The sequence below is a fragment of the Cotesia glomerata genome, linkage group LG4, assembly GCF_020080835.1.
Source record: "Cotesia glomerata isolate CgM1 linkage group LG4, MPM_Cglom_v2.3, whole genome shotgun sequence".
Classification (NCBI taxonomy): Eukaryota; Metazoa; Arthropoda; class Insecta; order Hymenoptera; family Braconidae; genus Cotesia; species Cotesia glomerata.
The window spans coordinates 1,540,989-1,556,231 of NC_058161.1; the positions used below are offsets into that span (position 1 = coordinate 1,540,989).

At 28.9% G+C, this 15,243-nt stretch overlaps 2 protein-coding genes across 2 annotated transcripts; one reads left to right on the forward strand and one right to left on the reverse strand.

Annotated features, from left to right (window-relative positions):
• The first annotated feature begins 2,323 nt into the window (after window positions 1-2,323).
• Window positions 2,324-7,537, forward strand: LOC123262390. The gene is made up of 6 exons (XM_044724574.1): window positions 2,324-2,554; window positions 2,630-2,751; window positions 2,833-2,980; window positions 3,383-3,522; window positions 6,981-7,179; window positions 7,266-7,537. The coding sequence occupies exons 2-6, from the start codon at window positions 2,746-2,748 to the stop codon at window positions 7,511-7,513; spliced, it is 741 nt and encodes a 246-aa protein (XP_044580509.1). The 5' UTR covers window positions 2,324-2,554; window positions 2,630-2,745; the 3' UTR covers window positions 7,514-7,537.
• A 1,306-nt stretch (window positions 7,538-8,843) lies between these two features.
• On the reverse strand, window positions 8,844-11,231 carry LOC123262394 (integumentary mucin A.1-like). Its single transcript, XM_044724577.1, has 3 exons — window positions 11,161-11,231; window positions 10,834-10,958; window positions 8,844-9,418 (listed from the first exon to the last, which is right to left on the reverse strand). Exons 2-3 carry the CDS (start codon window positions 10,892-10,894, stop codon window positions 9,012-9,014), a joined length of 468 nt encoding a protein of 155 aa, XP_044580512.1. The 5' UTR covers window positions 10,895-10,958; window positions 11,161-11,231; the 3' UTR covers window positions 8,844-9,011.
• Between the last annotated feature and the right edge of the window lie 4,012 nt (window positions 11,232-15,243).

Genomic DNA, 15,243 nt, shown 5'->3' on the forward strand with positions numbered 1-15,243 from the left:
TTTATAATTTAATATCCAAAATAAGTGATTAGTAGCTGTCACTATAGTAAATAACGACTCTTTCATCTTTAAAAATTACAGTTTCAAACAGTAAAAATTGCCATTTCAATATACAGAGTGTCCCAGAAGTAACGGACGCCATTGTAGCATCTGATAAACAAAATAACTCTGAGACGAAAAGTCCTTAGCCATTTTTTAATCAAACGCATAGATAATTAATTATTAATTAAAATAACGTCCTTTCATGCGTTAGAGAGAGAGAGAGCACTAGTGCAAGTCAAGTGCGTTCCAACGAAGACGCTTGCACGTGTGAATGTGTAAGTAAATATATGTGACTACGTTAGCTATAGAAACTAGTTAGTCATACAGTTAGTTGTGTCTTTGTTTGGCACATACTTGACTGGACACTGGCGCTCTCTCTCTAACAAATAAAGAGACGTTATTTTTAATTAATAATTAATTACAGTCGACGCTCTCTGTATTAGACCTCTCTGTATTTGACGATTTTACACAGATCTTATGGACAAGGACGAGTCAAGTACAGAGAATGGTCCTGTACGGGCGAGTCAAATACAGAGAGCGTTGACTGTATCTATGCGGTTAATTGAAAATAATAGTTTAAAAAAACTAAAAACACGCTTTTTATTGAAAACCAAACTAAAAAATAGAAAATAAATTTTAATAAATTTAAATTAAAAATAGTGTTAAAAATTTCAATAAATATAAATTAATAATAGTGTAAAAGTATTTTATTTTAAAAAAGCGTGGGGTGCTTTTTAAGATATTATCAAAATGATAATCACTCTACTCATATCTGTCAATAAAATATTTATAACTATTGACACCATGCACCCCACGCTTTTTTTAAAATAAAATACATTTTTTTATTTACACTATTATTAATTTATATTTATTGAAATTTTTAACACTATTCTTAATTTAAATTTATTAAAATTTATTTTCTATTTTTAGTTTGGTTTTCTATAAAAGCGTGTTTTTAGTTTTTTATACTATTATTTATTTTTACTTTTTAGTTTGGTTTATTTATAAAAGCGTGATTTTTAGTTTTTTTAAACTATTATTTGTTGATTATCAAAAATATTCAGGCGCGCAAATTACCCACGGAGAGTTACATACTGACATACTGACATACAAGTGAAGCTAATATAAAGCGTGTAAAAATGGCTAAGGACTTTTCGTGTCAGAATTATTTTTTTCATCAGATACTACAATGGCGTCCGTGACTTTTGAGACACCCTGTATAGTCGATATTATGAGGAGAAGGGGAACTCAGATGAAAGAGAAGGGGGTCTCACTCTGGGAGAATTTAACGTTTGAAACAGTAAAAATTATACTTTTAAAATATACATTTTATCAGTCCGAATAAGTCAATAATTACCGTTTTATTTTTAGCGTTGTGTTTGAAATTTACCGTTTTACTTTGTAAATATTGACGTTGCTTGTATTAGAAATTTACTAACTTTATTTTATACTTTTTACATATCATAAGATCATTTTTTAGGTACGAAATGATAAATATCAAAGTCTGAATTCTTAATTATTATACTTAAACATTTTAGACATTCACATAGCCAATATTACTGTTTGAAATAGTATTTTCTTCCATGTAAAGAGTAAATTGTAACGTTTAGATGGTAAATATTATAAAGTGAATAGTAAAATCACGATTTTACTGTTTGAAATGGTAATTTTTAGCAGTTGATCATTACTTATTATAAATCGACTGTTATTTATTACAGTTTACTTTTTTCCGTGCATTAATAAATATTTATTTACAGTTAATAAATTGTACTTAATAAATTACTTATTAACTGTTAATAAATATTTGTTAACTGTTAAAAAATATTTATTAACATTTAATAAATAATTTATTAACTGGTAATAAATATTTATTAAATTCCATGATGTTAAAAAATCATTTATTAACAGTTAATAAAGCTTATTAAATATAAACAAATCCTTCTATCAGTGTACTAATTATAAATTTTTTACTAATAATTTAGCCGTAGAATCTTGGGCTAGTCCACCATCATTGATTCCAAATATTAAAGAAATAACTTTATCAGAAAATGATACTTTAAAATTGGAGTGTACCGGTCATAAAAATGTAACATTCGTCTATTCATCTGATACATCTTGTACGGTGAGTTAAAAACTCTCATAAAAATATCAATTTTGTTAAATAATCTGTTAAATTACTTGTACAGTATTATATTATCCAACCTGCGAAAAGATACCAATACCAGGTAAACTAAAATTTTTACAAAAAGTATCAGTACAATTAAACAGTCAATAATTTTTTAAATTATTTAGTGTTCTTCAAATAAACCGAATATTACTTACAAATTTGACGGCGAAAAATATTCGGCTCTATTCATACGCGAAGGTGTTATCTTCCAAGAAACTGGATGGTACGGTTGCATCGAAAGTGATAAATTAATTGCCGAGAGCTGGGGCGGACTTGAATGGATCGGCCTAACGCCCGATCACTTTAACAAATCCGATGTTGCATGGACCTATGTTTACATAAAATGTAAATCTTTAATTCAAAAAAATTATTAAAAAAAAAAACAATCTTTTTAAATTATTCTGGGGTCTTTTATTGCAGCAGAAAAGTCTATTTTTGTTGAAGAATCTTGGTATGAATATATTTTGCAAGAAAATGTTGGGAATGACGTATTTTTTTCGTGTCGATCAACCTCGCCAAATACGGAGGCTAAATTCATGATGGTAAGTTAATTAATAAAGATTTTTTAACCTTTTTTATTACAGATTGTGAATTTTATAACAGTAATAAAATAATAATTTTAGACAACGAAAAGGAATTTGAATATTATACATGATTCTGAAAGAGGATTTACGCTGAAAAATATTACATTGGCTGATTCTGGAAAATACTTTTGTTACGCTGATGGTGATTTTGAGAATAAAATGGTTCAATATCAATTAAAAGTTACAGGTAGATAAAATTTTATTATTTAATTGTATCCATTTTAAAATAAAAGTATACCCTGAAAAAAATATTTTTATAATATTTTATGAAATTTAATAAAATTAGATTTTACTTCCAAAATATCTATAAAATTTTCATCAAAATAAACTTTTAAGCTTGTGTCAAATTTTATTTCTGAAATTTTATCAAAGTTCAAATTTTAAACTTCATAAAAGTCTATTAAATTTCTATTTTAAAGTCTATTAAAAACAATTTAAAAAAATTTTACTAAAAATCAAGTAAATTAATAAGTCCGTAATTTTCAAAAGGAAATTGTAAATTTTCATAAAAACTCATTCCTTAAATATAATAAAATCCCATCTTATAATAAAATTAATCTAAAAAAATATATTTTCACCATTTAATTAGATAATTCAACTTTCTACAACCCAGTAATAATTAACAATTCACCTAAGTCTCTAATTCCTGGTAGAACGTTAAGATTAAGATGTTCTGTTATTGTTCCTCACGGCCACTTGTATTTACTTGACTGGAAAATTCCTAATCAGGTACATTAACTAGTAAAATCCTACACTAATAGAAGGATTTATTAACTCTTAATAATTTAATTTATTTGAAAACAATTATTTAAATTATTAAATTTTAATAAATATTTTTTAACATTCAATGAATATTTATTAATAGCTAATAAATATTTTGTTGAGGGCCAGTTTTGCAATCCGGGATAAAATTTTATCCGAGAAAAGTACCGCCAATAAAATAAAAAAAAATAAATAAATAATTCAGCGACGTGATATTGCTCTCAATTAGTTCTCCATGAATTTGGTCGTTTATTTAAATAAAAATAAATAAATATATCATAAAAATAATAATAACCTCTTATAGAGTCATTTAAATTATTTTAAATTAATTAACACAATTATAAATTAATAATATACAGGGTGTCCCAAAAGTCACGGACGCCATTGTAGCATCTGATGAAAAAAATAATTCTGAGACGAAAAGTCCTTAGCCATTTTTCAATTAACCGCACAAATAATTAATTATTAATTAAAAATAACGTCTCTTTATTTGTTAGAGAGAGAGAGAGAGCGCCAGTGTCTAGTAAGATATGTGCCAAACAAAGACACAACTAACTGTATGACTAACTAGTTTCTATAGCTAACGTAGTCACACATAAGGTAAAAGCCCCAATATATGATCATGTACCAGTATATGATCACTCTATGTATTTGTATACCTATATTTGTGAATATAGATAGATAGATAGATAGATAGAAAAATTTATTTGATCCTAGAGTTCTAAGCTCCTTCAGGACCATCAACAATACATAAATTTTATCATTTACATGTATACATTTGATACAGTGTTTTTAATACAATTTAAATATTTGATATTAAATTATTAAAAGTAAGAACATATTAATTCTTAAAATAATAACATATTAACAGAGAAATAATAACATTAACATTTATTGTAAGAAGAAGTCATAGCAAGCCTGTTGAAATTGTTCGAAATTGTCAATTAATGTAATTTCGGCCGGTAACGAGTTCCAAACTTTTATACCATGAATTAGGAAAGAGTTTTCATAAATTGCACAATTACTTCTTGGCAGACGTAGATAATCATTCCTGACGTCACCTCTCCTTAGCACAATCGGCAGAAATTCTAAATTCGATTTAAATAATTGACAGTAATTTAACTTAATTTCTTTGTAAAATAAACAAGCTATGAAATAATCTCTTCTAACATCAAGTTTTAACCAGCCTAATTTTTTATAATACGGAGTAGTGTGCTCAAATCTCGAAATTTTAAAAATATATCTTATACATGAGTTTATTTTACGCTGCAATCTATGCTGTAATTTGCCTGAGATGTTTGTATAGATATACAAATACATGGAGTGATCATATACTGGTACATGATCATATATTGGGGCTTTTACCTTATTTACTTATACATTCACACGTGCAAGTGTCTTCGTTGGAACGCACTTGACTTGACACTGGTGCTCTCTCTCTCTAACGCATGAAAGGACGTTATTTTAACCCTTCAGCACTCTCGCAAAACGATTTACTATCATTACTCGCGCGATGAGAAAAACTCTCACGCCTTATGTGGAAGCGCACGCATGCTTATAGTCCCTTTAATTTAAAAATCTTAAATAAAATAAATTTCTTAAAACAAAAAATTGACTTATTTAAAAATAATATTTAATAATAATACATCCAAACACAAATGCACTCTTACGGGAACCTCCGAACTGTACCGATCAGACCCGATTTTTAAATTCTGACCCCCTACTTTACTATTGCGATGAGAAAATATCTCCCAGAGTTAATAAAATTTATTTTATTTTTTATAGTATAGAACAATTAAAATAATAATATTGCAATCTGAAATAATATTAATTTTTTGACAGATAGAAAAATCACATAGTCATTCCATTTGAAATTTGAAAGAAAATTTGAGTTATTGATGAGCGTGAAAGAAAATCTCATAGCGAGAGTGCTGAAGGGTTAATTAATAATTAATTATCTATGCGTCTGATTAAAAAATGGCTAAGGACTTTTCGTCTCAGAATTATTTTGTTTATCAGATGCTACAATGGCGTCCGTTACTTCTGGGACACTCTGCCCTGATAGCCACAGTTTCAGACCAACCAAGTTGGTGTCAGATAGTTGCCACCAACTTAGTGACAACTTGCGGTCAACTTCCGAATTTGTAACTGTTGGTGTCAAGTTGGTTACAAGTTTCTGAGAAAAACAAGACCAATATACTGCCGCAATATGTCGCCAAATTTCTTGAGAAACTTGTCGTCAACTTGGTGCGAAAGAGTTTCGCAAGCAATTTTCGCCGACAACTTGGTGACAACCGAGTTCATTTCCACGACTTGCCGCCAAGTTGGTGACAAGTTGCGGCAGTAAATCGACGGAAAGTTGCGACCAACTTGGCTATCAGGGTGTATATGTCAAACGCAAGATATGAACTCGAAGGGCTCAAAAGCATAGAACAGCTACCTCTTTGAACTCATAAAGCTCAAAATAATACATAAATTGTAATTTGGAGCTTGAAGAGCTCAACAACATTATAAGTGCAATTTCAAGCGCTCAAGTATTGAATTAGCGGGAAGTTACAGGGATCTCCTTCCGGGTCATCCGTTTTCCTAATTTTTATTTTATTTATTTACAATTAGGAAGTTGTCACAGTTGGAGGTGAATATTTCTGTGACATGTGGCTAATTTTTATTTATTTTAATTCAAAATAAGTGACTAAATTCAAGGAGAATTACTCGTAGGCAATATCACTGTGCTGAATTATTTATTTTTTTATCATAATGGCAGTACTTTTATCTGGGATAAAATTTTATAAATTTTATCCCGGATTGAAAAACCGGCCCTGAGTGAATTTGTTTTGCCTGCAATGTCATATGATATGAAGATTGCTTATAAACAAAAATCATCTTTATAAATTATTTGCATTAATTATATTACATTATAATAACGTTTATTGTAAAATAGCAAATTCTATCACAGCTCATAATTATCTTTTATATTTTTAAATATTAAAAACGTTAATTTATTTAGTGAATTGAATTATTATCATGTATTCCAGCTATAGGGTTATAAAAAGTGTAAAAAGAAAATAGCTATTTTTGCTTTTTATTTTAAATAAATATTTGTTAACAGTTAACAAATATTCATTAACCATTAATAAATATTTATTAACAGTTAATAAATTGTACTTAATAAATTACTTATTAATTGTTAACTGTTAACAAATATTTATTAACATTTAATAAATCGTATTTAATAAATAATTTATTAACTGTTAATAAATATTTATTAAATCCTATAATGTTAAAAAATCATTTATTAACAGTTAATAAAGCTTATTAAACATAAGCAAATCCTTCTATCAGTGGCAGCATTAATTATTAGTGCTTCATTTTTATTCGATTAAATTTTTTACCGTCAAACTGGAAACTAATAATGTTACTTTCAGAATGCTAGTATAGCTTACAGATACTCTAAAGCATGGAATGACCAGGATTCTTATAAACTCACCGAAGATTTAATTGTCTCAGGAGTAAGTAGTAAAGATGAAGGAGTCTATGAGTGTAAATATATCGCTCCACAATTGAAGAAACGCGTTTCATCTAAAATAAATATAACGCTCGATAATGGCATTATTGCGCTGGATGGTAAATTTTCTTTCGTAATCTTTTCTCAATATGATAAAAAATTTTTTTTTCATTTATTTTATTTATTTATTTATTGGCTTAAATAGATGCTGTAGAGGGATTTGAAAAGATGAAGCATAAATTCTCGAGTATTAAACTTCAAATGAAATCGCTGTTCAATGATTATCTTTTACATCAATCGAGGGTTGAGAAGATGATGGACAGAACTTTAGCAGAGTTCAATCAACTTGATGCCAGTCTCAAGTTACTTAAAAATGATGTTCGTTTTATTCAGTCACGTTTTAGTAACTTTCGAGAGCTAGACAACGCAGAAAACAAAACTATTCATTTTTAAAAGTGTTTAATTAATATTAATGAAGCTTTTTGATGTACACAGAAAAAATAATTAACTTGAATCAAGAAAATAATTTTGAAGAAATTAATTTTCTTGAGTTGAGTAGAAAAATTTTTTAATTAATTTTACTAGAGTAAAGAATTTTTCGTCGATTATTTAATAACAATCAAATGTAATTGTTTTATTAAAAAAATTCCGGCTATTAATTTGATTTTTCCGAATAAAGTTCAATATATTCGTCTCTTTTAAAACAATTTTTTTATATTATTAATCACAATGTAGACAGTTTGAATACTCTTGAAGTAAATGAAAAAAATAATATGACTACAATGCACTAATAAGCAAGAAGATTCTCAAAAAATTATTTTTATAGATGTATTTAAAAAAACAATAAAAAAATACTTTACTTGTAATTAATTAAGAGTAACTTACTCTTAATTAGTAAAGTCGTGCTGATAAATATTTGGTAATGAAAGGTTTGTTACTAAATCATTTAGAATTTGTTACTTAATCTTATTAAATACACTGATAGAAGGATTTAGTTCTATTTAATAAGATTTAGTAATAGATACTAAATGATTTAGTAACAAACCTTTTATTACCAAATATTTAGTAATAGGTACTAAATAATTTATTAAAGCCCATTTAGTTCCACCAAATAAATATTTAGTAGTATTTAACAAATGATTTATTGCTACGCAATAAATCGTTCATTGTTATCAGAGAAATTAATTTTTTAAAATGATAAATAATTCAAAAAGTTTATTTTTCGAAAATCGGTTCATTCATTCAAATGTTATTGCCGTTTGAAAATTAAAAAAATTGTATTTTATTAAACTGCTATTAGAGTTTTGAGCTCGAAGAGCTCAAAATGACACAAAAATCATATTTTTGAGCTCGAAAAGCTCAAAAACGTAATGTGTAATTTTGAGCGTTTAAGTACAAAATGAGCGGGAAGTTGTAGGGATGGCCTTTAAGGTCAACCGTCGTCCTAATTTTTTATTTTATATTTTTAGCTATGTAAAATACAATTTTTATGTATTTTAAGGTATATTTTGAATATATCTAAAATATATATGAAAATTGGACAAAAGTTAGTTATTAAAAATATATTTACTATACATATTTTTCAGATATTTATATATTTTTTATAGGTTTTTAATATATTTAATATATATTTTTTATATATTTCGACATATATTTTTTTTCATGGGGGATAATATAATGTGTTAAGTTTTCAAATTTGAAAATGAAGATAAAGATTAATATGATCAAAAAAAGAATGATGTACGTATAATTTAAATAAATTAAATGCAAAGAGTATGTATTTTTAATGCTCCTCATACGAGAGTACTAATAATTTATTGTACAGATACCTAACTAAATTCATGTAAAAAGTTCATGTAAATGTAGTTATACAGTCATATTAAATTCAAAACTATTCAGTCCTGGCAGAGACCAGTGGTCTCAGCTCTTTGAGAGAAACGACATGTTTCGTTTAAGCCTCAGTAGTGGTTGGTACTTCAGTAGTTTCGGCGTCCCTACGTTCATGTATAGCCTCAATGGTGGTTGGTACTTCAGTAGTTTCGGCGTCCCTGCGTTCACGGGTAGCTTCAGCAGTGGTTGGTACTTCAGTAGTTTCGACGTCTCTGAGTTCACGGGTAGCTTCTGTAGTGGTGGGTACTTCTGTAGTTTCGGCGTCCCTGCGTTCACGGGTAGCTTCAGCAGTGGTTGGTACTTCAGTAGTTTCGACGTCTCTGTGTTCACGGGTAGCTTCTGTAGTGGTTGGTACTTCAGTAGTTTCGGCGTCCGTGCGTTCATGTATAGCCTCAATGGTGGTTGGTACTTCAGTAGTTTTTACCTCTCTGTGTACACGGATGGCCTCGGCATGGTTTAATTCAAATCCTACAATAAGATATTTTCTTGTAATAATAGCACAAATAAATTATGTATAGTATAAAATATTAACTGTAACAATAATTATACATGCTAACGTCTCCGTACTGCCAGCCAACAATTCAAATTTTACTAAAACACTACTGACAGTATCAATTTTAATTTATTTTTAAAATTTGTTATAATTTTAAAATACTGTGAAAATTCTTTCAAAATATGAAGTATGATTTTACTTTCTGAATTTGCATAAAAATAAAAATTAAAAAAAAAAAATTTCGGTACAAAAAGCTCTTCAGCTTTTTCAAATTTCAATATTTCAAGTTAATGAAATCTCCCGGCGATGCAAAAACAAATTATAAATATTTTTTATTATTATTCTCAAAATATATTGTTACATAAATAAACTCAATCTCACAAAATAATTAACAGAAAGATTTTATTTTAAAGAAACAAAAATATTCTAACCCAATACACGTAATATAACCCAATATATATAAAAAAAAAAATAGACTAACATCCATGAATAAAAGAACAGACTTACAATCGTTACATAGATGATATACAAATTTAATTAATATTTCAGAAAAATAAATATAGCATAAGTTTAAAACTTAAAAAAGAGCGCGCTATTAATAATAACGAACACTGTAATTCCAATGTTATTTTATGGGTTACAATTTATAGTTACTCAAATTCTAAACGCATGCAACACACTCCGGATATATAAAATAATCTCACTTTGTTTATTGATAATATAAATTAACTATTATGTTCATTGTAAAAATTAGCAGGTACAAAAGTGAAATTTAAAAAAGACTAAATTTTGACTAGAATAATGGATAATTAAAAGTGCAATCTACGAACATTATTATATTAAAAGTTATACACGTGATTTATAAAATTAAAAAATGTTTTTCGACTTAATTTGAATTATATTAAGTAAAAATTTATATAAAATAATTTAATTTTTGTTATTAGCATTGGAACTTAATGTAAAAAGTATGTAAAAATTAATTCATATAATTTAATAATTTGTAGTTTCACCTGAGGACGTCATGAGTGCTCATGACGAAACTTCGTGGTATGAATTAATAAATTTTGAAATATGCCCAAAATTTGGATTGGGAAAGTCGGCTTTGAATTATTGAAATTTTTAATTAGTGAATTATTTAGTTAAATACGCTCTTATATTAAACCACGTGAGTGGTAAATTTACACGAAAGAATTTTGTTAAGCTCAGCTCTAATTCGTTTACAAAAAAATTATCTTTACTCTTTAAAACATTTCAATGAATTATTTCTAGAAAAAACGAAAATTTTTTTTAATACAAAAAAAAAAAAAGAAAATATTTTCCGAATTTTTATAAAAATAGAAAATCACATGGTTTTGGAATCACTGCAAATTTAATAGAATAAAAGTCTTACCTGATGATTCTCTGAACAAAGCCAATGCAGCGACAAGAGCAATACAGTACACAATCTTCATGTTTAATAAGTTGATTACCGACAATTCTTGAATTTGAAATATAAATTGTATGAAATATTCTATAAAGTAAAAGACCTAGTTATTGACACTGGCCTAGTTGATTGACACTTGCAATTTTATTTTAATTAAAGAAATAAATGTTCTCGAATGATCAATTATCTCAAAATTTATAATTCAAAAATTATATTTATTAATTTATTAGAGTCGATTTGTTTTATTAAATTAAAATAAAATTGCAAGTGTCAATAACTGGGCCTTTTAACTTACTAGCTAAACTTTTGACCACTGTGATTTAGAATTTGGAACTGAGTAGTTGAGTCCTCAAGCCTGTATTTAAGCCGGAAAATTTGTCGGGAGGAAGGGATGGTGGGCCATTCTGGGCATAGTATGCCGCACGTTGATTGGTTTTGAAATTGTGTGTCACTATGACGTCAATTTCTTTTCTAACCGTTTTTCGAGGATCCTATACTCGTTTAGCAGGTATAATCCTGCAGACACTCTTTTGAAGTATAACAATAGAATAGAAATGGAAAATTCCTAGAATTTTTATTTTCGTTGAGTCATACCTGAAAATATATACAATGAAAATACGTGATTTTTCGAGAAAATTCAGGCATTTTAAATTTAGCTATTATGGATTTTAGCCTTCAAAAATAATGTACTATTTATTTTTAATAAATAAAAGTAAAGATGAGAAATTTTTTTGATTGAAAATCATTTTGACTGAAAAAAAATTTATTTATTAAAACGTTGAGATATTAAATAGTAATAACTTTTTTAAATCATTACCAAAAAAAAATGAACCAGGTTATTTTTGAAATTATGATTCACGTTTTAGTGATTCATTTAAACGAGCTGTCGACTATTTGATTAAATTTTTTTTCATAAAGTTACGCTTAAATCCTCGTGCATGAAGATTCATTTTTTAATTTAAAAAATAATCTTGAATTTTGTAATTTTTTTTATTAATTAATAAAAAAAATTGATAACAATTGTTTTTAATAAATTCAAACATAGTTCACAAAATTTAGTAAAGAAAATTTGAATAAAAAATCCGCCGTAAAGATTTAACAATATTATTATTAAATTAGAAATGAAAAATTTTTAATACTGTGATAAAAATTTAAACATTCGCTAAAATGTTAGAAGTTTTAATAATTCTTTAAATTCACATATAAAAAATTACAATGTTTTAAATGATGATGATTTAAGGGAGTATTCTACTGTAGAATTTTGAAAAAATCGAAAAAATTTTTTTTTCATATTTTCAAAGTTTAGATATTCAAAAATATGTCATTAAAAGGATTTTTCAAAATTCCTATTATTTCATGAGTTATAGCCGTTTTAGTGACGTAGCATCGGTTCCGGTCCGACCGCTACAAGTTAACAAAAGACGGTAGGCGTTCCCGAGTTCCTACTTATGTCCTTTATCCTACTTTCAAGGGCATTCTTGATATTAACCCCTACAATGATAATCCGGTGGTACAGTCGACGCTCTCTGTATTGGACCTCTCTGTATTTGACCGCTCTCTGTATTTGACCACATTCTTCTTCTGTATTTGACGATTTTACACAGCTCTTATGGATAAGGACGAGTCAAATACAGAGAATGGTTCTGTACGGGCGAGTCAAATACAGAAAGCGTTGACTGTAGAAAAAATTAGAAAAACGGTTGACCCTGAAGGCCATCCCTGCAACTTCCCGCTAATTCCATACTTAGGCGCTTAAAATTGCACCAATGACGTTTTTGAGCTCTTCGAGCTTAAAAATACAATTTATGGGTTATTTGGAGCTCTCCGAGCTCAAAGAGATTGCTTTTCTATGCTTTTGAGCTCTTCGAGCTCAAAAGTCTGATAGAGATTTGATAAGACACTATTTTTTGAATTTTTAAACCGCAATAACTTTTGAATGAATAAATCGATTTTCACGCGGTTTGCATCATTCGACGCAGTTTTTCAAATCTCACAAAGAATCTCAAATTTTGAATTGATCGTGCTAGAAATTTCGGAGTTATTCCGAAAAAACACTTTTTTCGGTTTTCTTTCGTTCACGATATCTCTCGAACGAATCAACCGATTTTGACCGGACTGGTGGCGATCGACGTGGTTTTTTGAGGTTAAGAGCTGATTAGTTTTTGGAATTGAACCATCAAGCCGTTTAAAAGTTATTCCAAAAAAACCACATTTGAAAAAATATACGTGACTGAATAAAGTAGTCAGTACTTGTCTCGGATAGCTTAACTGGTAGAGCCCTTGGCGCGTGACCGAGAGATCTGGGTTCGATTCCCAGTCTGGGCTGTCTGATTATTTTTTCAATTACGGAAAAAATTCCCACTGAGTAGGTCCCCCCTTTCCCCTATCCGTTCTTTCCCAACTCCCTTAAAATTTGCTTTAATATACCTAAAGATTTCTCAAAATCTATTGATCTGAATCGGTCCAAATAGTTGTCAAAATCTAAGTTTGGTCAAGCCCTTTCGTATGGCACCAACCGCGATGAAATCGGTCAAGCCGTTCAAAAGTTATAAGCGGTTCACATACTTTCACACACACACACACACACACACACACACACACACACACACACACACACACACACACACACACACACACACATACAGACACCGTGACAACCTCGCGGGGATAGTCAGGGAAGCTTCCTGTGACCTTCAAACGTCGAGATCTGATGAAAACTCGATTTTTGCAAAACGGGGTGAAAACAATAACTTCCCGATTTTTGAAAATCTTCGATTTTCTTAGCGGGAAGTTAAAAAAGGAGTGTGTTGGGCATGTTCAAAGACGCATGGGTTCATGGTTACGTAAAGCAAAAAAAGATAATAAAGGTATTGGTGGCAAAGGCGCTGGTAAACTCACTGATAAGCTTATCAATGAATTGTCTTTATATTATGGTTTGGCAATTCGTCGAAATCCAGATTCTGTTGAAGACATAAAGAGAGATGTGGGCAACTTACTTTTATAAAATTTCAACTAACGAAAATCCTCAGCACATGAATTGTTCATCTAGTTGGTGCAAGTATCAGAAGGCAATAGAAGACGGCACTATTGACGAATTTGACCACAAAAATCCTCCTCTAAATGACAAAGTTTTAGAAGTAATAAAACCAATTTATAAAAGTTTATCAGCTGATTCTTTATTGGAACAATGTTTGGGTTCTGAAACCCAAAATAATAACGAATCTTTGAATTCGTTAATTTGGACTTTTGCTCCGAAGCACATTCACGCTGGACCGAAGACAATTGAAATTGCCACTTTCTTCGCAGTTAGTATTTTTAATGAAGGTTTTATACCTATATTAAAAATCTTAGATGTTATGGGAATCACGATTGGCCCAGAAGCTAATGCTTTTGAAGCGAGACGGGACGAAGCGCGTATCGAGCGCTCGGAACTCCGGACTTCAGAGGCGTCAAAGGAGGGTAGAACTGCACGTCTTCACAAGAGAACATCGGAGAATGAGCATTTTGAAGTAGAGGAAGGATTCTTATATAAAGCAGGAATCGCCGATTAAAAATATGTAAGTATTCTGTACCATTCTACAAGTAAAATTGTCGAAAACTTGTCTCAAAACTTTGAACGGGTTTTTCTCGGAACTACTTTTTTCGAGCTGGCGGTAAGGATATCTCGAGTTCTAATGAACTGATTTACTTCAAATTTGAAGAGGATGTTCTCTATACGTCGCTTCATCTCGTGAACCCTGTCCAAAACTATAACTTCTCATTTAGTATTTTTAAAAAATTCGGAATTGTTAAAAAAATATGAAAAAAAAAAAGTTTTTTTTTTCAAACTGCCGCCATTTTAAAAAAAAAATTTTTTTTAACTTATCCAAGGCTTGTACGATAGCGGCATCTATAATAATTAAGAATCCGTCTGTTTTTTATGTTTCAGATCACCAGGAGGGCTGGAATAATGCACGCCAGGACACCCTTTTTTTTTTTTACCCCCCACTTTGACTGCTCATAACTTTGTCAATTTTAATTTTTTTTTTTTAATAATTTTTTTATGTAATAATGAAACATCAATAAACAAATGATAAAAAAATTGATTATAAAAATATTTTTTGTTTCCTTCGTACAGCGCTTCTAAAACCGGGCGAAATTCATGCCTCTACAGTAGAATACTCCCTTAAAAAATCAACAAGACAAGATCAATTGTATAATCTGTGATTTATCATAACCAGTCATTAAACTTTAAAACACTAATGATAATAATGATTATAATAAAAAACTACATTTATAATTTATAAGAAAGTTTTACCACTAAAATGAAATCACTTTTCTTTATCCGCATATTTGAAAATAAACAAATAAATAAATAGACATATTTAAAAATAAATA

Coding starts and splice junctions, on each gene's coding strand:
- LOC123262394 (XM_044724577.1), bottom strand. CDS start 10,894: ATGAAGATTGTGTACTGTATTGCTCTTGTCGCTGCATTGGCTTTGTTC. Junction 9,419..10,833: donor TTTGTTCAGAGAATCATCAG/GTAAGACTTTTA, acceptor ATCTTATTGTAG/GATTTGAATTAAACCATGCC.
- LOC123262390 (XM_044724574.1), top strand. Junction 3,523..6,980: donor ACTGGAAAATTCCTAATCAG/GTACATTAACTA, acceptor TGTTACTTTCAG/AATGCTAGTATAGCTTACAG. Junction 7,180..7,265: donor TGGCATTATTGCGCTGGATG/GTAAATTTTCTT, acceptor TGGCTTAAATAG/ATGCTGTAGAGGGATTTGAA.